We start from the raw sequence: 25,450 nt of genomic DNA on the forward strand, positions 1-25,450 counted from the left end.
ACAGCACACCGTATGCTGTCCACATCAGTATGTCCATTCTGTATCCCCGCAATTTTTTTTTTAACAATCACGAAGATGCGGAACGGAAGCATGGATCAGAACCCCACGAAAGCACTACGGAGTGCTTCCGTGGTGTTTCTGTCCGTGCCTCCGCACCAAGTTCTATTTTTTTGCGGTGCAGATGGTCACCAATGCACGGAACGGAGGCACAAAGTTTGTGTGCAAGAGGCCTAAGGCTACATGCACACGATCGTATTTTGTTTCTGTGCCCGTTCTGTTTTTTTTGTGGATAGGATGTGGACCTATTCATTTTAATGGGTCCGCAAAAAGTGTGGACAGCACACCGCGTGCTGTCCGCATCAGTATGTCCATTCCGTAGCCCCGTAAAAAAATAGACATACAGTCATGTGCATGTAGGCTAAGGGAAAGATCTGCATCTGTTCTGTGTTTAGAGCCGCACCTGGTTTTGGCTTAAAATCATTGATGAAAATCACTGACCAAAACACTGACGTGCTCATGCAAACAAACGTATTTTCTTTCGGTGTCCGTTCCGCTTTTTTTGAGGACCATATGCGGAGTGGGTCCGCAAAAAAAACCTGAAGTGACTCCATGTGCATTCCGTTTCCGTATGTCCGTATTTCCGTTCCACAAAAAAATAGAACATATCCTATTATTGTCCGCATTGCGGACAAGGAAAGTACTGTTCTATGAAGAGCCAGCTGTTCTGTTCCGCAAAATATTGAATGCACACTGATGTCATCTGTATTTTTGGCGGACCACAAAATACATACGGTCGTGTGCATGAGCCCTTATTGTGAGCCAAAACCAGTAGTGATGCCTACTCAGAGATCAGGTGTAATGATTTGATTTGCACCTATTCTGAACCTGGTTTTGGTTCACAATATCTGATTCCGCGCGGGTGCAATGCGTGACGTGAATGCATAGCATCAGCACTGAATCCTGACCCATTCATGTCAATGGGTCTGTGTAAATGAACGTTTTACACACATCAGTTCTGCATTACGTGAAAAACGCAGCATGTTCTATATTCTGCCTTTTTCACACAGCCCTGGCCCCATAGAAGTGAATAGGGCTTCAGTGAAAAACGCATTGCATCCGGAAGCAAGTGCGGATGCAATGCGTTTTTCACTGATGGTTGCTAGGAGATGTCGTTTTTTATCACACACGTGAAAAACGCATCAAAACGCATTGCACCCGCGGTGAAAAAAAACTGAATAACTGAACGCAATCGCAGACAAAACTTGCTTGCAAAATGGTGTGAGTTTCCCTGAACGCATCCTGAACACATCTGAACGCAACCTGAACACACCTAATCTGTCATGCTCGTGTGAAAGAGGCCTAAGGCTATATTCACACAAACCTATTTTGTTTCGGTGTCCATTGCGTTTTTTGCGGATTGGATGAGAACCCATTCATTTCAATGGGTCCCAAAAATATGCGGACAGCACACCATAAAATCATATGAGTGCAGGACAATAGTCCTGCGGGCGGCCCGACATGCACAGCATCATTGGGATCTATTATGCTCTATTCTCCCGTGCACAAGATCAATGCCACTCCGGGACATATGGCCTGCTCACGGACCGTACGTCTCCGTGTGCAAGAGGCCTAAGGTTAAGTTCACATCACCGGTTAACTTTCCAGTCTTCTGACCCGTCAGAAGAAGAGAGAGAGAGGGAAAAAAACAGGATCCTGCAAAAAAAAAGTATCCTGTTGTATCAGTTGTCATCCGTTGCCATTTCTGTCTGAGATCCGTTTTTTAGACGGGAAAAAAGTCCTACATGCAGTACTTTTGTTTCCATCTATAAAAACGGATCTGAGATGGAAATGGCTCAAATGCATGACAACTGAGGCAACAGGAAATGTTTTTTTACTGGATCCTGTAAAAAAATTGATCCTATGCAATTCTATGGTGTAAGTCGGATCCGCAAAAAATACGGATGACGTCAGTGTCCACTCCGTATTTTGCGGTACGGAACAGCTGGCCCTTAACCCTTTCACGCCCAGCACCGTACATGTATGGCGCTGGACGGGTGTTTAAAGACGGCGCCCGCTCCTGCCGATTTTCAAGCAGACACCAGTGGCTCCTGTCCGCAATCGGCAGTAATGCCGATCGCGGACATTTAACCCCTCAGATGCCGTGGTCAATCCTCAGCATGGCATCTGAACACAGCGAAACAGAAAGTGCGCACTTTCAGTTGCGCTACGGCTTCCCCGTGTGGCGATCATAGGAGCTGGAGCGTGTATGCAGCAGCCACTGTCTTTATGAATGACAGGAGGCTGCTGCATAGTATTTCCTATGGAGCCCTTGCCTGTAATAGAGCTCCATAGGAAACTAGTAAAATCATCATAGATTCCAATGCAAGTGCATTGGAGTCTATGATAATAGCAATCAGATGATTGCTTGTTAAAGTTCCGTATGCGATGTGTGAAAATGCCCATAGTATAAAGATATAAAAATATATTCCCCATACCGCAAACAGCAAAACGGAAAAAAGCGTCCAAATGGCCAATTCGCCGTTTTTGGTTGCTTCATTTTCTACAAGAAATGTAATAAAAAGTGATCAAAAAGTCATACACACCCATACAGCCCCCATACAGCTCCATGCACATAATTACAAAAGAGATATAGGGGTCAAAATATATAAACTTATTTTTCCCCCCACTTTTTAATTTTTTTATCACTATCAAAACGCAAGAAAAACTATACATATAAGGTATCGTCGGATTCGTACTGACCTGAAGAATAAAATGAACTGGTCAGTTTTATCGCACATTGAACATCGTAAATAAAAAACCCGTACAACTGTGGTGGAATTTTTTATTTTTTTTGCAATTTCACCCCATTTTGAATTTTTTTCCTGCTTCCCACTACATCTTATGCTATATTAAATGGTGGCATTGAAAAGTACAACTTGTCTTGCAAAAATGCCTATGTGAGCAGAAAAATTAAAAAGTTATGGCTCTGGAAAGGCAGGGAGTGAAAAACAAAAACGCAAAAAAAGAAAAAATCCAGGCCTTAAGGGGTTAATAGAACAGTACTTTCCTTGTCCGTAATATGGACAATAAAAGGACATGTTCTATTTTTTTGCGGAACAGAAATACGGACATACGGAAACGGAATGCACACGGAATAACTTCCGTTTTTTTTTGGTGACCCATTGAAATGAAGGGTTCTGCATACGGTCTGCAAAAAAAAAAGCGGAACAGACACGGAAAGAAAATATGTATGTATGCATGAGCCGTAACTGATGCAACCGGGTAAATTTTTTTTTACCGTTTTTTTTTCCCCTCTCTCTTCCGTTTAGAACGGAAAGCTAAATGGTGATGTGAACTCAGCCTAAGGCCTCCTGCACACGAACGTATTTTTTTGCGGTCCGCAAAAACGGGTCCCGTTTTTCCGTGATCCGTGACTGTTTTTTCGTCCGTGGGTCTTCCTTGATTTTTGGAGGATCCACGGACATGAAAAAAAAGTCGTTTTGGTGTCCGCCTGGCCGTGCCGCACCTGAAGGGGTTAATTGTGCTGATCACGGCCCCCTGTAAGAGATCGGGTGCTGCCAGGCAGCAGGGGGCAGTCTTGTACACAGTTTGTAGTGTATTCTAACTAGAAGCGTCCCCATCACCATGGGAACGCTTCTGTGTTAGAATATACTGTCGGATCTGAGTTTTCACGAAGTGAAAACTTAGATCTGAAAAAGCTTTTATGCAGACGGATCTTTGGATCCGTCTGTATGAAAGTAACCTACGGCCACGGATCACGGACACGGATGCCAATCTTGTGTGCATCCGTGTTCTTTCACGGACCCATTGACTTGAATGGGTCCGTGAACCGTTGTCCTTCAAAAAAATAGGACAGGTCCTATTTTTTTGACGGACAGGATACACGGATCACGGTCTCGGCTGCAAAACGGTGCATTTTCCGATTCACACGTCCGAAAAAACGGACGTGTGAATGGACCCTTATGCAGTGCAGTGTGAGGGCTCATGCACATGAACGTATTTTCTTTCCGTGTCCGTTCCTGTTTTTTTGCGGACCGTATGCAGAACCATTCAGTTTAATGCATCCGCAAAAAAAACAGAAGTTACTTTGTGTGCATTCCGTTTCCATATGTCCGTATTTCCGTTCCGCGAAAAAATAGAACATGTCCTATTATTGTCCACATTACGGACAAGGATAGTACTGTTCTATCAGGGGTCAGCTGTTCCGTTCCGCAAAATACGTAATGCACATGGATGTCATCCGTATTTTTCGCTGATCCGTTTTTTGCAGGCCGCAAAATACATACGGTCGTGGCATTTAAAGTGGTTCCCTGGAAATAAATTTAAATGGCCACCAGCAACCTGTCCTACAATGTGAGCAAGACATGCAGAGCTGCCTAGGGGGTGAGGGGGCAGGGCCTCAATACACACTTCCCTGCTCTGCTATAGATGGTAATGATGTGATCCTTTAATAGACTACAATGTGAAGCCATTACAGTCTATTACATAAATAATCAGAAGATCGCATGTTAAAGTCCCCTAGGTGACTAATAATAAATGTAAGTAAAAAAAAGTTTTAAATATATAAATTAAAATAAACCCCTTTTACCATTTCAAAAATAAAAATAAACAAAAAAGGACAGATCAGTAGTATCACCGAACTATTAACCCCTTGATGCCATTTTTCACCTTAAGGCCTCTTTCACACGAGTGAGCATTCTGCGCGGGTGCAATGCGTGATGCGAACGCATCGCGCCCGCACGGAATCCGGACCGATTCATTTCAATGGGTCTGTGTACATGAGTGTTGTTTTTCACGCATCACCTGTGTGTTGCGTGAAAATAGCAGCATGTTCTATATTCTGAGATTTTCACGCAACGCTGGACCCTTAGGCCTCTTTCAGACGTGCGTTGCGGGAAAAGGTGCGGGTGCGTTGCGGGAACATGCACGATTTTTCCGCGCGAGTGCAAAACATTGTAATGCGTTTTGCACGCGCCTGAGAAAAATCGGCATGTTTGGTACCCAAACCCGAACTTCTTCACAGAAGTTCGGGCTTGGGATCGGTGTTCTGTAGATCGTATTATTTTCCCTTATAACATGGTTATAAGGGAAAATAATAGCATTCTGAATACAGAGCGCATAGTACAATAGCGCTGGAGGGGTTAAAAAAAAAGTTATAATTTAACTCACCTTAATCCACTTGATCACGCAGCCCGGCTTCTCTTCTGTCTTCTTCTTTGCTGTGTGCAGGAAAAGGACCTGTGGTGACGTCACTCCGGCCATCACATGGTCCGTCACATGATCTTTTACCACAGGTCCTTTTCTTGCACACAGCAAAGAAGACAGAAGAGAAGCCGGGCAGCGCGATCAAGTGGATTAAGGTGAGTTAAATTATTATTATTTTTTTTAACCCCTCCAGCGCTATTGTACTATGCATTCTGTATTCAGAATGCTATTATTTTCCCTTATAACCATGTTATAAGGGAAAATAATAATGATCGGGTCTCCATCCCGATCGTCTCCTAGCAACCGTGCGTGAAAATCACACCGCATCCGCACTTGCTTGCGGATGCTTGCGATTTTCACGCAGCCCCATTCACTTCTATGGGGCCTGCGTTGCGTGGAAAACGCACAATATAGAGCATGCTGCGATTTTCACGCAACGCACAAGTGATGCGTGAAAATCACCGCTCATGTGCACAGCCCCATAGAAATGAATGGGTCAGGATTCAGTGCGGGTGCAATGCGTTCACATCACACATTGCACCCGCGCGGAATACTCGCCCGTGTGAAAGGGGCCTTAGAAGTGAATGGAGCTGTGTGAAAATCACAACCAACTTACTGGCGGATGTGATGCTTTTTTCACAGATGGTTGCTAAGAAATGTTGTTTGTTTACATTCAGTTTTTTATCAGCTGCATGCAAAATGCATCAAAACACATTGCACCCACGCGATAAAAACTGAACTGACTTTGCCTGCGAAATCACGCAGTTTTCATTGAACGCATCCGGACCTAATCTAGACACGCTCGTCTGCAAGGGGCCTAAGGAACAGGCCATTTTTTGCAAATCTGACGTGTCCCTTTAGGTGGTAATAATTTTGGAACGCTTTTACCTATCCAAGCCATTCTAAGATTATTTTCTCGTGACACATTGCAATTCATGACATTTGTAAGTTTGAGTAGATATATTTCACCTTTTGTGTTTAAAAAATGCCAAAGTTTGCAAAAAATTGGGAAAAATTCACAATTTTCAAAATGTGAATTTCTCTGCTTTCTTAGGCCTCATGCACACGACCGTTGTGTGCATCCGCGGCCGTTGTTCCGTTTTCCGTTTTTTTCCGCAGACCCATTGACTTTCAATGGGTCAGTGGAAAAATCGGAAAATGCACCGTTTGGCTTCCGCGTCCGTGATCCGTTTTTCCTGTCCTATTTTTTTCACGAACAACGGTTCACGGACCCATTCAAGTCAATGGGTCCGTGAAAAATCACGGATGCACACAAGATAGTCATCCGCGTCCGTGATCCGTGTCCGTGATCCGTGTCCGTTTTTCCTATCATTTTCAATGCAAACTTGACTTAGTTTTTTTTTCACTTTTCATGTCCGTGGATCCTCCAAAAATCAAGGAAGACCCACGGAAGAAAAAACTGTCACAGATCACGGAACAACGGAAATCCGTTTTGCGGACCGCAAAAAAAACCGGTCGTGTGCATGAGGCCTAAGGCAGATATTGATACCTCATAAAATAGTTATTACTTTACATTTCTCATATGTCTACTTTATGTTTGGATCATTTTGTAAAGGTCTTTTTTTATTGGATGTTAGGCCTCTTTCACACGTGCATCGTGTGTGAGGGCTTGACAAGGGTGCGTTGCAGGAAAATGCACAATTTTTCCATGTGAGTGCAAAGCGTTTTAATGCGCTTTGCACGTGCGTGAAAAAAATCGGCATGTTTGGTACCCAGACCCGAACCAAGAATTCTTCACAGAAGTTCGGGTTTGGAATCGGTGTTGTGTAGATTTTATTATTTTCCCTTATAACATGGTTATAAGGGAAAATAAAAGAATGCTAAGTAAATTAGGGATGGAGGGGTTAAAAAAAAAAAATATATATATTAAACTCACCTCATCCACTTGTTCGCAAAGCCCGGCCCGTCTTTTTTCTTCTTCTTTGAGGACCTGGGAGGAAAAGGACCTTTGGGGACGTCCCTGCGCTCATCACATGGCCCATCACAATGGTGATGGACAGTGTGATGGACCATGTGATGAGCGCAGTGACGTCACCAAAGGTCCTTTTCCTCCCAGGTCCTCAAAGAAGAAGAAAGAAGACGAGCCGGGCTTCGCAAACAAGTGGATGAGGTGAGTTTAATAATTTTATTTTATTTTTTTAACCCCTCCATCCCTAATTTACTAAGCATTCTGTATTAATAATGCTTTTATTTTCCCTTATAACATGGTTATAAGGGAAAATAATAAAGATCGGGTCCCCATCCCGATCATCACCTAGCAACCATGCGTTAAAATCGCACCGCATCCGCACTTGCTTGCGGATGCTTGCGATTTTCACGCAGCCCCATTAACTTCTATGGGGCCTGCGTTGCGTGAAAAATGCACAATATAGAGCATGCTGCGATTTTCACGCAAAGCACAAGTGATGCGTGAAAATCACTGCTCATGTGCACAGCCCCATTGGAGTGAATGGGTCCGGATTCCGTGCGGGTGCAATGCATTCACCTCATGCATTGCACCTGCACGGAATTCTTGCCCGCGTGAAAGGGGCCTTAGAAGCCTTAGTCCTCTTTCACACGGGCGCCGCATGTGAGGGCCGGACAAGATGCGGGTGCGTTGCGGGAAAATGCACGAAGTGCAAAGTGCTTTTATGCTTTTATGCGTGAGAAAAATCGGCATGTTTGGTACCCAGACCCGATAGGTGTTGTGTCGATTTTATTATTTCCCCTTATAACATGGTTATAAGGGAAAATAATAGCATTCTTAATACAGAATTCTTAGTAAAATGTCCATTGGGGGTTAAAAATAATAAACTAATTTAACTCACCCCATCCACTTGATCGCGTAGCAGATCTCCTCTTCTTTCTACTTTCTTCAGGACCTGGCTAAAGGACCTTTGATGACCTCACTGTGCTCATCACATGGTCCATCCCATGTTCAATCACAGTTTTACCACATAAGGAACATCGCAAAAATAAAGCTCATAAAACTAAGACAGGATTCAGGTTTTTTCTAATTCCACCTCATATGGAATTTTGTTCCAGCTTACGACAACATTGTATGTAATGATAAATGATGCCATTACAAAGTAAATCTTTTCCCCCTGAAAATAAATCCTGATATGGTTATGTGCATGAAAAAAAATAAAAAAGTCATGGCTCTGGAAAGGCAGGGAGTAAAAAATGAAAATGAAAAAAAATTAAAAATCGCTGTGGCATAAACTAGTTAAAGAGGACCTGTCACCATTTAAAGAATGCTGTCTATACCATATGTGGATGCACATCACGTTTTATGCCTCCGTTTGACGTATACAGTAGAAAAAAGGATACAAAAATGAAGCACACCACGTTCTTAAAAACGTATATTTTCTTTTTTTTTTTACAATGGAACTCTATGGTGAATGGATGCCACTGTATGGCATCAGTCTGAGGCATCCATTTAACATATACGTTTTTTGTATACGTTAAAAGGATGGAAAAAATGTGATGTGAACCCTTCAGTAATGCAGTGTTTTTTTTTTTGGTTTTTTTTGTTTTGTTTTTTGCCTAGTTTCCCCACCCAACGTTTGTGAGAAATGGTACCCAAAATAAATTATTCCCTATATACAAGGCAATGACTTAATTCATTCAAAGATAAAGCTATGTTCCCCCCTCTGATGCTGTCCAATCATGGCAGACAGAGTCAGAGATGCTGTCTGTCTCCCAGAATAAATCTCATTGCTAAAATAATGCAGGCATTTTCTTTCAAGCTGTGCTGTAGTCCACTGCTGGTTAGGATGCCGGCTCCTCTGGTCAGTGGTGATGCCTCACTGTGCTGTGTACCTTTGTAGCATTGCTCTCCTTGAATTCATGCTAAGTAGTGGAAGGAGTGTGATAGAACTACACATTATGGACAAAGTGCGACCAAAAATTATACACCTATACATGATATTGAAGCTTACATGTTTTATCGTAACTTGTAAATGTATTTTACTTTAAGTATTTATGTATGTTTAATATGGTTTTCAGCTCAGGCTGCATGTCTTCTTAACAGGTATACAGTACTTGTGGTGTCTCAGCTATCAAGATGACAGAGTCTGCTAATCTAAGAAATGAACTTCCAGGTAACTTTTTTACTGATACAACAAGATAGAAATAGTGCAGAAATATAATATATTTGGTGCACTTCGTATAATTTGGCACATACCCTGTACTTAAATTGCATTTTCTTTAGTAAACCTACCCAACTAAGCATTCCTGATGATACTTAGTTCCCCATCGGTTGCTGCTTCCCTCTTGACACACAGCCAGGAAATGACTGCTCAGCCAATCACTGCCAACACTGGGAACCCATCTCAGCCAGTGACTGGCTAAGAGGTAATTTCCTTTGTGTCAAGAAGGCCCAGAAAGCATAGACTGGTGAAGAACTGGTGCAGTGTGCTGGCGGCCCACTGCCTTAGAAGTTAATGGGAGTGAGGTGGTTAATTAGCCAGCCTCATGGCTTGGATGCTATGTAGTTGCTAGGTGTGAGCTTGTCCCATCGTATGTGGCTAAGTTACTGGGTGGACATATAAACATTAGCCCTGAACTTCACAGCAGTTTGGTGGGAATACGAGTTTCAAACTCCCTACCATACTTAAGAGATAGAATTGTCATCTGTTAAAGGGACCATACCCCTCAGCTGAGCATTGTAGTGCCACTGTTATGAGCAGAGAGAAACAGAATTATTGAGAGAGAGAAATTGACTAAATTGGGGAGACTGGCTTGCTTGTCTGGAAACGACGCCCCTTTCACATGAGTGAGTTTTTCACGCGGGCACAATGCGTTGTGCGAACGCATTTCGCCCGCACTGAATCCGGACCGATTCATTTCAATGGGTCTGTGTACATGAGCGTTGTTTTTCATGCATCACTTGTGTGTTGCATGAAAATCGCAGCATGTTCTATATTCTGCATTTTTGACGTAGCCCTGGCCCCATAGAAGTGAATGTGGCTGCGTTTTTTATTTATTTTATGCACTTATATAGCGCTGCTATATTCCACAGCACTTTACAGACATTAGCATCAAACTGTCCCCAATGGTGCTCACAATCTAAGTTCTTATCATACCATGGACCAGCAAAGACTTTCATATGTTGCTATGACACATCAAAATATTGTGAAAGCTCAGTGAAGTAAAAAAAAAAAAAAAAAAAAAAAAAAAAAGATAAATATATACTGTATATACACAGTATATATTTGTTGTCCTGGCTACGGCGCGAAGCCTGGCATGCGAGTCTGAACCTAATCTAACTAGGTAGGCTAGTGGTGTGCCCTTAGCCACGTAACGAGGGTAGGCCAATAAAGGGGGCATACCCTGAAGGAGATGTATGAAGAAGGGCCGGGAGGGTGGGGCGATAGAGGACGTGCACCACATGTGCTGGGAGGCGGGGCTTAAGAAGCATCCTACGCCCCTCCCACAAAAGCAGGCTGAATTCAGCCTGCTGGATTTGTGGTCCTGGCTACGACGCGAAGCCTGACATGCGAGTCTGAACCTAATCTAACTAGGTAGGCTAGTGGTGTGCCCTTAGTCACGTAATGAGGGTAGGCCAATAAAGGGGGCAAAAATGCGAGTAGGAAATGGTTTATTGATACAACCCTTTTATTGTTGATGGTAGCATTACAGTACCAAGTCGGAGAAAGCTCTGGCGATCTCGGCTTTCGGATGCGGGATGTACTGTGAGAAACATGATGATTTCCATCGACCCATTTTGCGTATGATGTGAGCCGGGACCCCGTGTTTGGATGCGGCGGAGGCGGCTCCGATCCGGAACGAATGGCCCGATATGGCCCGGGGGTTAAATCCTAAACCTGATGCGAGGCTGCGCATGTGTTTGGTGAACTGCGAGGACGAGAGTGGCCGTGAAGGGAAAGGAAGGAGAGGGCTGGCTGAAGCCCGGTTGCCTAGGGTGGTTAGTAATCTGTTGAGGATGGCCACTGGGCACCAAGGGTTGGTAGTCGGGAAATATTCGATGCATACAGGGGGCCCTATTTGTGAGGTTTTGGAAACGGGTAAGGTGAAGATGAAATGCTCGTGACTGCGGGTGAGTTGGCTTAGTACGGGACCTGAATTATGAGGGGAGGTGCTGGTAAATTCCCCGGGCCGGAGAAAGCCGTAGAAACTTAAATAGAGGGCAGCTTTGAGAATGCTGCTTCTGAATGGGCCAAAAGGACTGCCGTTTAGGGAGGTTGAGATCTTTCTGAACAAGTCCTCTGAGACGGGTTGCCTGGTGGGTTCGGACTTGTTGGAGCTCTTCTGAATGCCCCGCAATGTGGCTTTGATGGCGTGGGAGGAAAATATGGAGTTGCTGTCAGGGTGACGGATCATGAGGTGATGCTGGACCCCCGACAAATACAACCTGATGGTACTGTATGAAAGGTGAAGGTCTTTGTGGCAGTATGCCAGGAAAGCCATGATAAACGTGACTTTGCTCGTGTTGCCCCTAGGATGAAGATGAGAAAAAACCTTAAATGCCTTCCAACCTGATTGGTAGTTTCTGGTGGAGTTCTCAGACAGGGACTTGCAGATGAGAGACTGTGCCACTGATATGTGCCTGTCTAGTCCAAGATCAGGGATTCGAAATCCGGGGGGGGTTATCCCGACTCTTTCGGCTTGTGGCATGACCTGGAAAAAAAGGTTACGATTTAGGTGGGACAAGGCGTCTGCTGCAACGTTCTTGATGCCCTGGATGTGGGCACAAGAGATGTGGAAATTATGTTTTAGAGCTAGCCAAGTGAGTTTGCACAGGAAGCGCATGACCTTGGGCGAGCTGGACCTGCCTTTGGTGAGGATGTCAACTACAGTGTAGTTGTCAGTGATGAAGGATAACGGCATGTTGTTCCATTCTTTGCCCCAGACTTGCGTGGCCGCCACGATAGGATATAATTCTAGGACGGGGGAAGACTGAATGGCCTGAGGGTCTGAGTAAATTTGGGGAGGCCAGGAGTCCGCGAACCATTGGCGACCGAATAAGGCACCGAACGCGCCGGATGCGGCCGCATCGGAATACACGGTCGGGCAGGTGTCACTCCAGTGCGGGACAAACAGCGAGATGCCATTCCATTCTGATAGGAAGACCCTCCACATAGCTAGGTCGGCCAGGGCTTCCCGGTCCAGCTGAATAAGCGAGTCTTGCGTCGTGGCCGTTGGCAACAATTGAAAGAGTCTTGATGTGAAGGAGCGACCCTGCGGCATGATACCGATGGCGAAATTGAGAGAGCCCAACAACGACTGTAAGTCGCCCTTCGACATGGTCCTGGATCCCACGAGAGTGGAAATGGACGTTTGGAGCCTGACTAATTTGTCCTCTGGGAGTCTGGCCTCCATTCTGAGGGTGTCTAAGGAGATGCCTAAGAAAGTGATGACCGTGGAAGGGCCATCGACCTTTGATGGTGCCATTGGGACACGTAATGCGGTGAAAATGCTGAGGAGACTTTCCAACCTGTCGGGCACTTGGTTGGGGTTTTTGATCAGTAAGAAGTCATCCAGGTAATGGATTACTCTAGGACAATTGCCGTGGTTTACCAGAATCCAATGGAGGGCATGGGCGAACTGATCAAAGAGCCAGGGGCTGCTCTTTGACCCGAACGTGAGGCGGGTGGTGAAAAAGTACTGGTCCCTCCATTTGATTCCGTGAAACCTCCAAAGGTGAGGTTGGACTGGCAACAGCTTGAAAGCTTCTGAGATGTCCGCCTTCGATAGCCAAGCGCCCGCCCCCACATGTAATATCAGTTGTATTGCTTCATCCAGGAAAGAGTATTGCATCGAATACTCTTTGGACGGGATCAATGAGTTGAGACTTGGAACGCTGGAGGCATGAGGCGCTGACAAATCGTAAATCAAACGCTTTTTATTGGTGTTTTTTTTGATGACCAGACCGATGGGGCTTACTCTATAGACATGGAAAGGAGGTTGGGAAAAGGCGCCTATGATGAATCCCTTCTGCAGTTCGGCCTGCAGGAGATAATCCATCAAGGCTGGGTCCTCCGTGGCTGACACCAGGTTAGGTGTTTCCCATGAACCTTGGGGCAAAGTGACGAGACCGGTATGGAAGCCTACGGAAAACCCGGACTGCAGGAATTGTACAAAACCGGGGTTGTGGTGAGTTTTCAGGAGGGAGAGCAAAAGGGGATGTCGGCTAGTCAGCTTTTCGCAGCGCGTTGGGAGCAGGAGGATTGAGGATGGGCCCGAAAGCAGGTGGAGCGCCTTACACTTGTTGTAATTGCAGAACTTGGAATTATAATTATTGCACAACTGATTTTTCCCCAGGAATACCATGGGCCGACCTAATTTGTCCAGGAGCGGACCTGGCTTTTGGGAAGCTGAAATGCTGGGCTGCTGTTTGGCCTGGGAAGTAACGTGTGAGTTGGGGCACCAGTCAGAAGCGTGCAGTACTGACTGGCAGTTGGAGCAATACGGGGATCTAAGTCCGGCAAAATGTCTACAGAAAAGCTCCATATTTAAGGATGCCCGGTTGGTGATATGCTGAAACTGGGCGAGGGCGGTGGCTGCCTTCGCCGAGAATGACCTATGGTAGTCGTAGTAGGCGAATCCTCCGTATTTATACCCGAGCTCTGTGATCCTGTACAGGTATGCGTCGATCTCCTCCCTTCTGGCTGGCTGCGCCGAACAGATGATGTCCCGATACAGGCTAAACGCAAGCACGAACTCTGGGATAGAGTTTTTTGTTAAGGCGAGTGTCTTTGGACTTCAGTACCACAGACACATCGCCGCATGCGATGGTCCTGTTTTCCACGGTGTCATGGGTAGAAATGAGGACCGCCGCTAAGTTGACATCCTTGCCTCCCAGTATATCTTTGCGCAAGTTCTCTGGAACAAAAAAGGAGGGAACAATCTCAGGAGCCCCGGAAAACCTACCTAGGGAAGAAGGCCGGGAAGTGGAAGGACCTGGAGTGGGATTGATGGGAGCGGGAGGTGACGCGTCCCTACTTTCGACTGCCTCGAGTCTGGTGTTAATGTCGCAGATGGAACTGGACAAGTTGTTAATGGTTGCGTGTAGTTGCGTTAGGGACAACTGGATGGTAGACATAGAGACTTGCTCCGTGGACGCCGTGGATGGCTCCGGAAACAACAGGCGATACAGTTCGGCCTTACGGGCTGTGGCCGAATGGCGTATCCCTCGCTTGTTTAGCTCGGCAATCATCTTAAGGATTGTCCAAGTCCGGTAGGATGAAATGCTTGCTCGCTCCGAACCCGCGGATTCTACAGTTGATAAAGCGTCCTCGAGGTCGGAAACGTGAGACATGTTGAGCTGAAAAATGAAAGGGACATAATGGAAGCTGGTGGGGGTTAATCGTAGGATGGGCGCGGGTGGTGTTGCCGGAGAAAATGCTCGTAGCGAGGTACGGGGTCTTGACCTAGCTGGTGAACTAGGGACGCGTTGGTCCCCCTGCTAGGAGTGCGACTGTCAACTTACCTGAATTCACCAGAGCTGCTTGCGCCGAGACTAAAGGGACTTCACCTGAAAAGAACGGTATATGTTGCCACGATTGGCTATGCTGGGAGTATCGAATATCGAATCGTGCTTTCTACTTACCTGGAAGAAGATGATTAAACTCTAACGGGTACCCGCGGGTTAGCTTAGCACCTAAAAGAACAAGACCGTACATGCTGACTTTATGAACCGTGACTGGAAAGCGACCAGATGTTCGTGGAATATGACAGTACTGGTGCCAGGAACGAAACGTATTGATTGCTGCAGAAGCGGGCTCGGTATGGGGGATGCGCGGAACGGGCGGAATCGGCAGAATGAACGGGGTAATGGTGCACTGCGACCATGAACCATTATGACTGACGGAAAGACTAGCAACAAGGGGTCTGCTGAGTAAAACGTGTGCCAGGGCGATCCTGGGTGACCTGGGAATGACTGGGGCAGCAGACATGTAGACAAGGACAAGGAACGGTCCAGGGCGTACATGGTGAGGATGACTGCCTTGGGAGACGCGAGGCCTGGGCTTACCAGGCCAGGAGGCAGAAAAATGAACATGGAAGAAGAGTTTCACACCTAGCAGGAAGGAGACCAGGGCGGACCTGGTTATTGTGAGAATGCGTGGTGCAGGGTGCACCAAGCGTGGAAAGACATGGGTTGCGTGACCCGAGAAGAAGGTAAAAGAGAGAGGGACACAACCCAGGTGAATAGAGACAAAGGAAACGGCACATGGAAAGGAGGGAATCCAGGGCGTACCTGGAGCAAGATGAGTGAAAGACCCCCGACAAATCAGGCGGGGGTGGGGAACCTGAGCGTAGCAGGCGGGTGGGAACCGACATGCAAGGATGAGAGGAATGTGGCGTGAAGAAGGCAGGGCGTACCTGCGGACAGGAGAAGACGACAGAAGGACGTTTGGGAACCTGAGCGTATCAGGCGGGTGGGAACCGACATGCAAGGATGAGAGGAATGTGGCGTAAGAGTGGCAGGGCGTACCTGCGGACAGGAGAAGACGACAGAAGGACGTTTGGGAACCTGAGCGTATCAGTTTTTTTTTTTTGTGTAATGTGGGCTAGCTTTAAGAGACCTAGTGTGCTGAATTCAACATGCATGTGGACGCTGCTAGTCAGCAGTACTGGCCTGACTGGAACGTGAATCGTGTATGGCGTGATGTGACATGACCAGTGATATGAGCATTAGTTAATTCACTTTATTCACAATAAGTAATACCCAGTTCCTTCATGAAATACACATCTTTTTACTCTTCATTCCATCTCTGACATCATGCAAACATCCTCCAAACTTGAGACCAGAAGACATCTTCCATACCTGCTCCCTACCAAGCCCCTATATAAGTTATGTATGTCTGCATCTACAACAGTTAGAGTTAGTCCTGAAGAATATACAAGAGGGTGATTAAGGGGTTAAATCCTCCACCTTCCCTGGCTCATCTCTATGTCTCTCCTCCGCAGGAGGTGATAGGCAGCATGGTTGCAAAGTCCTAAATTCACAGCAACTGACGCTAATATTTGAAGCAGTCTCACCAAATTCAGGTTGACACAGGCAGAAAAAGTGTATAACTTGTGTAAGCGCTGACCAAAAGTGGGCATTTACCTGTTGGGTGTCTGCGCCTCTCCTCCCTCCCGCGGCAATGTGCGTCCCCCACCCTGCCACCCCAGGCTAAGTATGTGATGGAAGCGCGGCAGGAGACTAGCGGCGGCAGCTCCCGCAGCGGGGAAGATCACGGGATGCGCTCCACGCTGGAACGCATGACGGCGAGACGGAAGCTGCAGGAGAGGAGGACGATGACCGTGCGTCGGCGGGTGCGGAGGTACTGGTGGCGGGTCTGGGGGACGGAACCGGGGGAGGAGGGGAGAACTTACCCTGAAGGCTGCGAGTTCTGGCGTGCAGGATCACGGCGCGTGCATGCTGCTTGAAAGGCCAGCAATAGCAATGAAAGGTGCGACTCCTCCTACCCAACGTCAGAAGAGAGAGACGTGCACCACATGTGCTGGGCGGCGGGGCTTAAGAAGCCTCCTACGCCCCTCCCACAAAAGCAGGCTTAATTCAGCCTGCTGGATATATACACACACATATATATATATTTATATATACAGTATATATATTTTATCTCCACTAATTCCACCGCCACAAACACATGTGCCAGTAAGAGTGTACTTGAGTTGAAGAAGCAATGTTTTACAAAAAAAACGGTTGGACAGGGTTTTAAAAAATTCGATTCATTTGCTTCGCCGAATATATCCAAAATATTCGATCCAAATGAATTTGTCATGAAGCTTGTTAAATCAGGTCTATCCCGGCCTGCAGTGTTAAACTTTAGGGGGTTTATCCTGGCGTATGTCAATGGGCAGTGCAGCAACATGCATAGCTAGTCCTTTCTGGTAGCGAAACCATTAGGCCTCTTACACACGACCGTGTATCCCCCACGGCCTTGTGCATTCCGCATCACGAATGCAGACCTATTCACTTAAATGGGTCCACAAATCTGGAGATGCGGTGTTGAACGGAACGGAACCACGAAACGGAAGCACTGCGGAGTGCTTTCGTGGGTTTCCGTTCCGTGCTTCCGTTCTGTAAAAAGATAGAACTTTTCCTATCTTTTTGCAGAACCAAGGGATCGGTGACCCCATTCAAGTGAACGGGCACGGGCACGTTCGTGTGCAAGAGGCCTTACTGTGTGTCTGAATGGCAAGCAGGTCACATTTCATCATGCAGGAAACCAACATTCCTAGCTAGTCCCTTCTGTTAAACCAAAAGAAAAGCATACAGCATCCTTCAGTAAAGCAAAAAAAAACAAACAGCTGAGCGCAGGTGTCCCAATGACTCTTTAGTGGAACAAAATAACAACATGGAGGCAGAGCCAATAAAGTAGTGGGTAAAAAAAAGGTTATTTTAACCAATATTATGGCAGTGCAAACACATGCATTTAAATGCCTTCTGTTAGCTGTAGAATGACTGTGCGGCACTATTAGGTTTAGTTTACACTTCACTTATTTGGTCTAAAATTGTCAGCCCAAAGCAGGTACGGGTCAAACCCACAGAAGAGGTGCAGATCTATTCTTGATACCTAATCAGAGAGTAGGCTTGGCTCCGGAATTTCCCTTACAATAAGTGATGAAATAACTGACCAAATAACATAAGTGTGAACTCCATCTTACAGGTCAATGTTAGAGTCAGGTCTAATTTTTCGGCATGGATTTAACCGCGCAGTGGCCCCCATGACAGTGGGGAGGGTGTCAGCAGTAAGGCTGTGTTCACATCACGGTTTATTTTTCTGTTCTTCTGATCAGAAGAAAAGCCCCAAAAAAGGACCCTGTAGTTTGAGCATCCGCCTTCACACCGTCAGTATTTGGTCAGCATTTGATCAGTATTGGTAAGACAAAACAGGAGTGGGTCCAAAACAGAGATAACATGTGATGGAAATATCTGCATGTCTTCTATGTTTTGGACCCAATTCTGCTTTTTGCTTCCAAATCATGATCAAATCCTGATGATAGAGACCTTCTAGACGTTAATACGACAGGACCTGTTTTTTGTTGTTGTTGTTTTTATGTTCTTCTGATGGATAAGAAGAATGGAAAAATAAACGGTGATGTCAGACTCAACATGGCCAAACAGGGACACTAGTGGCCCCGGAACAGACTGGTGAGGGTGGCAACAGCATGAAGCAGTGGCAGTAACAACACAAGATGGTGGCAGATCACAGCAGGGGCAGATGGCAATAGAGGCAGCAGTCATATGGCATCAGGTGGGTGACAGACAGCATTACAATACTGGCAGTAGGACATGGGCAGATGTAACGGGCTTCTTATAGGGCTGTGACATGGCTATCTGCTGATTATCTGTCTGGATGGCATTATGGGTCATATCTCCTTTCCAGGTTTCTTTCTTTTACTTTGTAACATGTGTAGCCGCCATTTTATAAAGAAATTGATTTGTTTCAACGAAGTGAGAAGAAATTAGTATTTATTGGGAATAGAAGTTTTCCTGAAATTTGGATCAAATTCAATTTGTTTCACTTTGATTTGCTCAATACTATCCACTACAATATAGTGGATACAATGGATACAGTGACTTTGATGCAAAAAAAATATGTCAGATCAGGAACACAAGTTTATAATTTTTTCAAGAAACTGCAGCAGTTTTCTTGGAAAAAAAATACACGTTTTGTTATGTAAATTGGGCTGATAGCTGGCAGATAACCATTAATAAAAAATTGAATATTGTAGCTTTAAATATTCATTTGCAGTGCAAGTAGAGCCTCAGTAACACACCGAAACCCAAAGACACACGCTACACTGACTCTGCCCGGTCCATACCTTAAGTGTCTCTCTCTGTCTTTCAAATAAATCTAGCTTACTAGGGATTATCTTCCCTATAATTATCTCTCTTTGACTTTACACTACCTGTATTCTGTTTCTACGCTTTCTTTGCAGTCTCTCTGCTAGATGTCTTGTCCAACCAATTGAGCTTGTCAAAGCTCAGAATGCACATGACTTCCTTGGTTGAGATTTATATAGTACCTATGACATTTGTCTATATAATCCCTCCTGGCTGAGGCTGACTGCAAGGGATTATGAACAAGTTCACTAGCCAGGGCACTGCCCAGGTTCATGTGGTCCTCAAATTGCAAAGGTTTCAAATTCGCTGGAATTCCAAAGTTTTGGGAAATTTTTGACAAATTTGACTTGATTAGAATCGATTTACTCAGCTCTAATTACCACAAAAAAATGAAACATCAGATTTGCAAAATTGGGATCCTTAAAACAAAGCAAATAAATACAGATGTCTTCTTTCTTAACATTTCTGTGGCCCAAGATATACTCAAATAAGTGGTGCAAGATGGCCAGCTTTGAAAAAGTTTCTTTTGTGTTGCTCATTATGGCTACTACGATGTCAGAGTACTGCAAAAGTTTAATTTAAAGATAGCAGTCCTTGACTACAAGTTTTGGGCTATCTCGGCCAAGCTAAGAAAGGAAACATCTTTAACTTAAGCACTTGTCTAGGGTTAACAAAATATTCCTGCTACCAAAAACACTGCCAAATCCATCAATACATTGTGAGTAGTATAGATGCTCAGCCCTATTCACTTCAATGGAGCACTGTTGCAATACCAGACAAAAACCAATGGACAGGTTTGGTGCAATTTCTGGTGGAAAAAAGCAGCTATGTTCTTCTAATCTGGGACAATGTGATATTTGGGCAGTTTAATTTTTTTTGTTGCAAAAAACTTTTCTGCTGCAATTCTATTATAAAACTTTTCTTTGTTTTGACTTTAACAGACCTAGGAGTGCCTTTTTTGTACTGGGACCGGAATGAAAATGAGAAAAAATCATATACTGTTGAAACTCCATATGGTTTCCAATTGGACTTAGATTTTTTGAAATATGTTGAAGATATTCAGAGTGGTCAAACCTTGAAGAAACTGCAAGTCAATCGAAAACCAAGGGTGCCACGCCGTTCCACATCATCTTTAAAAAGTCTGTCAAGCCAAACAGATGCATGGGTTTCAACTGAATCTTTGGACCTTAGTGAAGATGGAACTTCAGATTCTGTATTTTTCACAGGTGGTAGAACAGAAACAAATTCCTCACACACTAAAGAAACTTTGGCCTATAGAAAGTCCAACCCATTATCTCCAATGTCAATTTTTAAACTGCTTCCACCGCCACCAGCAAAAACTATTGTAAAAAATTCACGAGTTGAAAAAACACTAGAGGAGACTAGCAGAAGACTTCAACAAGAACATCTAAATCTATCCTATGTAGGCATACAAGATAGATCTTGCCAGCCTTCCAATCTTTCTAAACTTAGCAATGCTAGTAGAAGTTCACCAAACCTTTCCCAAACATCATTAACTGTGTATCAGAACAAAAGTGGAGAAACTCATACCATATCAAATCAATGTTTCACAGGTTCTGTGAAAATAAGCCCTATACATTCTGGTAGAAGTACCCCTTCTGCAAACCTTTCTTCAGCTCACCTTCAATATATTCGTGAGCAGATGGCTGCTTCATTAAAGCGGCTGAAAGATCTGGAAGAACAAGTAAAGATTATTCCTGCATTACAGATGAAGATTTCAATTCTGGAAAGAGAGAACAAGCAGCTGAATTATGATTTGGAGAAACAAAAGACCAGCACAGTTAATAATGGACAAGCAAGTGTCACTGATTCTACATTGAATGAAATGGACAGAAATAGTAGCGACAGGAAAGTAGAAGTACAGTCTAAGCAGAAAAGTGATTCAGAACCTACAGTATATAAGATGAGTAAAATAGCCAAGCTGAAAAGACTCACAGAGAAACTAAGTGATCCAGAAAGGAATTTAGGCAGCAGGAAAATGGCAGGTGAAAAACTGTGTGGTTACTACCCAGCAGTGATAGAAAAGACTCGCAAGTCAGTTGCAGTTGGGGAAGATGTTAGCATGGCAGATAGTGTGTTTTATTACAGATCAAGGCAAGAGAACAAAGATCTTGCAGTCCAAGCCTCCCCTGAAACCAAAGATGTGGGCGAATGGGTTATGGAATCTTTATTGGGATTATCTTCTGAAGTAGAGAAGGAGATACAGCTTCTTCAGCATACAGTAGAACATCAGAGGGCAGTTATTAGTATGCTTGAAGATCATGTAAAGGCAGCATCCGATGAACTAGAGGAGCTGAGGATAGCTGTTGCCTCTAGACAAGCTATCGGTATTATGGAAAAAGACTTGACACTTCTAGCAAATCCTGTGGAATCATTAGTAGACGTATATGTGCCACCTGACAGGAAATTACCTGAAGATGGTTTGAAAATGGCAGAAACAGGTATAATTTGCTCATATACATCTTTCTTTGACAGATTTGATGTTACAGATGCAATTATACCTGCAAACATTCTAAATTCTAATGTAGAAAATCTACCCGGAAACATTAAGGAAGAATTAGAAGAGGTAAGTCAACTGAGTACCAAACAGAAACAGTCAGAATTGTCAGAGGAACTAATTACAGTTATTAAGAGTAACGATATCAAAAGCCCTATAGTTCCATGTGACAAGAATGAAGATAAAGGTTTGGTACACATAGAAAGAGAGCTCAACGCATCTTCAGAATCAAAGGACAAACAGTTAATAACTGAAACCTCACTGTATATAATAGATGGCGCAGATGGTGGCAATGAAGAAAAAGATGATCTAGAGGGAAGGATGAGTTTGCAAACATTAGGTATGCTGGGTGAGTAGCATGAAAGCAGTCAAAATGTTTATCATTTGGAATTATTCTATGATTTTTCTGTGCAGAATTTAACAACATCTCCCAAAGTATATGCCAGTGTGGCCATAGACTTTAGAGGGCAAACATGTCATTTTCATAACAATTGCAATGTATCAGAAATTAGTATTACACTCATCAGTAAAACGGTTTCCTGGAAGTATTCATGACAGCACAAACAAGAAATTAGAAAATGATTAGGGTGGGAAATACCTGTGCTGTCTAATACTCACTTCCCTGGTCATCTCCATGCCAGAGAAAACGAGAAGTAAGAAATAAAAAATGATTAGTGAGGGAAAACAACACAAAGGACCTTTCACCCAAAAGACAAGTCCTCATTGGAAAAAATGTCCAATTTACAATACTTTGTGAAAGTGTGGACAATTTTACATGTAGCAGCTCTACATATCTGTTGTATAGAAGCTGATGATCTTTCTGCCCAAGAAGCTGTTATTGCCCTGGTCAACTGAGCGTTCAAGCCAGGCTATTTTGCCTTTATCCCCATATGCCTCAGAAATAGCTGTACAAATCCAAAAAGAAATGAAACTTCTAGCCGCCTTTCTCCCCTTATTTGGGCCACAAAATTGAATAAATAGGTTTTTGTCAATTCTACATTCTAGTTATTTCTATATAATACAAAACTGTTTTTTTAACATCTAAATTATGGAAGGATGTCTCTTGCTTTTTGGATTGAGGCTTGTCACTAGCAACTCTAAGAAAAGGCTCCTGCATAGAGAGAGCCTGTAATTCGCTAACTCTCTTGGCCAAACAGAGGGTGACCAGAAAAACAGTATTCCAGGTAAGTAATTTCTGGGAAATGTTCTATAAAGCCTCAAAGGGAGAGGAGGATAACCCTGACAATACAAGGTTAATGGGGTTGTCTCATTTCAGCAAGTTGCATTTATCATGTAGAGAAAGTTAATACAAAGCATTTACTAATGTATTGTTATTCTCCAAATTGCTTCCTTTGGTGGCTAGACTCAATTTTCCATCACATTATACACTTCTTGGTTCCATGGTTACTACTAGAGATTAGTGAATAAAAAAAAAAATGGATTTGTCGATTTGGTTCGATCCGAATATATTCACAGCGAATTACGTAAAAAAACGGCTATTTCCTGGCTGCTAAGAGCCTTTATGGTGGTGTAGAACACTGTGCCTTGTAGTAACACGCATAGGGAGTCTGCTTTGGTAGTGAAATAATACTGTGAGTCCATGAGACATGCAGATGACAGGCGTCCCTCTAAGAATCACTGCACACTTCACTTATTATGTCAGTCATGGGGCCAAAACTGACCAAATAACTCAAGTATGAACTCAACCTTACAGGTCGATGTTAGTGTCAATATGAAGTGCACTCCTTTTACACCGTCGCCAGCTGATTCCAAATAGATCTTATCAGAACCTGTTCTATTAAACACTTATACAAGTATAGCCCCCCGACAGAGTGGAGAGGGTGTCAGCAGTAAGTTTGTATTGACGTCACTGATTAATTAGCCCTTCCTCTGATCCGTCAGAACAATAACCCACAAAAAACGGATCCTGTCTGTGGAGCATACGCCTTCACTCGGTCAGCATTTGCTCAATAATCCATCAGTATTGCTAATGCCAGCAGCATGAGGAAGTCACAGAGTGGCACAATGACAGAGTATGGAGGTGGCAGCAGTATGAGGAAGCCACTGATTGGCACAATGACAGAGTGTGGAGGTGACAGCAGTATGAGGAAGCCACTGATTGGCACAATGACAGAGTGTGGAGGTGGCAGCAATATGAAGAGGCCACCGAGTGGCACAATAACAGAGTGTGGAGGTGGCAGCAGTAGTAGTAAGAGGGTATATGTTTCGTCAAAGTGACAGGTACCACGCCCCCTTTTATACGCCCCCTTTTATATCGCTTAATATTAATTTTATATCGCTTGATATTAGGTTTATATCGCATGATATTTGGTTTATATCGCGTGATATTAAAATGTATAGTGCTTGATATTAAATTTATAGTGCAGGCTATTAAAATTTATATTGCTTGATATTGAATTTATAGTGCGTGCTATTTGATATTAAAATTGATATTGCCTGATATTAATTTAATATAATCGCATTAAAAATAAAACGATGACAAATATAATTCGTTTAAAAAGTTTTATTCATTTTCCTTATTTGCAACAGACACGTTTGATTGTAATTACAGCATCGTATACATAAGCGTTTCATGCGTTTTGTTACAAATGATCGCACAATACGGTAATTTTTTCTAAAATCGTTAGTGAAAATTTTTAACACATTTTCAAAAGATATTCCTTTAGCGAGACATTGTAAGATATAGATACAGTAATGGCCGCAGACTGTACTAACGGCATCTTGTATTTGTCTGTTTTGATACCTTATAGTCTTAGAATTTATATATAAAAACTGCATAAAGTCGCCAGGAAATATTTCATTTGCGGGTGATAAACCATAACTATAAAAAAAAATAGATATATCATTCGGGTATAATATAATTAAAATCCAATGCTTCCCCCGCTGATACGAATTATCCGTATTTACAATGTATGCCGCGGGCCGGTCGATGATTTTACCCCCCCGGTAATAAATCGCATGGGAATACACCTTTAAATATGCACCTGGCGTTAATATCAGCTTTAATAACACAGGCAATTTCATAATTATTCATGTTTATTGAAAATCATAAAATACCTCCCGCCGATTATTTATTTTTATTATTTTTTTATTATATATTTTCATGAACTGAATATACAATCATGTTAATTGTGTTCGCAATCGGTTCAGCAATTCTAATTTCAGCTCGCAGATTGCCAGTTTTTACTAGAGAGGAATGACCGCCGGGCTCTTGATCCGGTGATAAATCAAAAGCGAACAAAGTGTAACCATTCAAAAACTCGTGCCGATCGACGGATAAAGTGTTGTCGGCCTTGTGTTTCCCTGAAATATGTACTAGGGACATATATTCACGAACAGCTGATTCGTCTTGGAAGTTAGGTTGAAAAGGTTTTGCCGGGATCTGTTGACCATCCAAATATAAGGCTGCATAATTCCCATTATAGTGGTTGAAGCACAAAGGATTTCTTTGGTAACTCCCGGAAAATGATTCGTTATCCACAAACGCTAGTATTACTGTTTTTGGTAGGTTTCCGAGGAAAAGATTCTCGTGGTTAGATATGCGCATACCGGCGGGTACGCTATACACTTTAACAACGCCCGATCGATCGAGTACTTTGCGTTAGCTGTTAACAGAGCGCGACTGTGACCGATTCTTACAGCGGGCGATACTTGTACTCTTTTGACAAACAGGGAAGCATGCTGTATTTGGACTTTAAAATGGGACGCCTCGGCCGACATAAGGCAGAAAGTGTCTTTGTTTCTGGTCAATTTTATCTTTAGATCTAAACCGTTCAGTATTAACTTCGGTTGATTAAATACATTGGCGTAAATGGGGCCCATTAATTCCACACTTCTAGATCGGCGTAATACTTTGCTCT

The 25,450-nt window shown here is 43.8% G+C and overlaps 1 protein-coding gene across 4 annotated transcripts in view; it reads left to right on the forward strand.

Annotated features, from left to right (window-relative positions):
• The window catches only part of LOC120995198 (KN motif and ankyrin repeat domain-containing protein 1-like), a 71,236-nt gene that overhangs the window by 5,292 nt on the left and 40,494 nt on the right, over positions 1-25,450 (forward strand). Inside the window, exons 2-3 of one of the 4 annotated variants that reach the window (XM_040424239.1) lie at positions 9,235-9,329; positions 19,993-21,909. In XM_040424239.1, the coding sequence (XP_040280173.1) occupies positions 9,293-9,329; positions 19,993-21,909 (1,954 nt within the window). In that variant the 5' untranslated portion in view covers positions 9,235-9,292. Of the gene's footprint in view, positions 1-9,234; positions 9,330-19,992; positions 21,919-25,450 lie in introns of all 4 variants that reach the window. The other 3 variants (XM_040424240.1, XM_040424237.1, XM_040424238.1) reach the window with 3 other exon arrangements.

Source organism: Bufo bufo, chromosome 3 (assembly GCF_905171765.1).
Source record: "Bufo bufo chromosome 3, aBufBuf1.1, whole genome shotgun sequence".
NCBI lineage: Eukaryota > Metazoa > Chordata > Amphibia > Anura > Bufonidae > Bufo > Bufo bufo.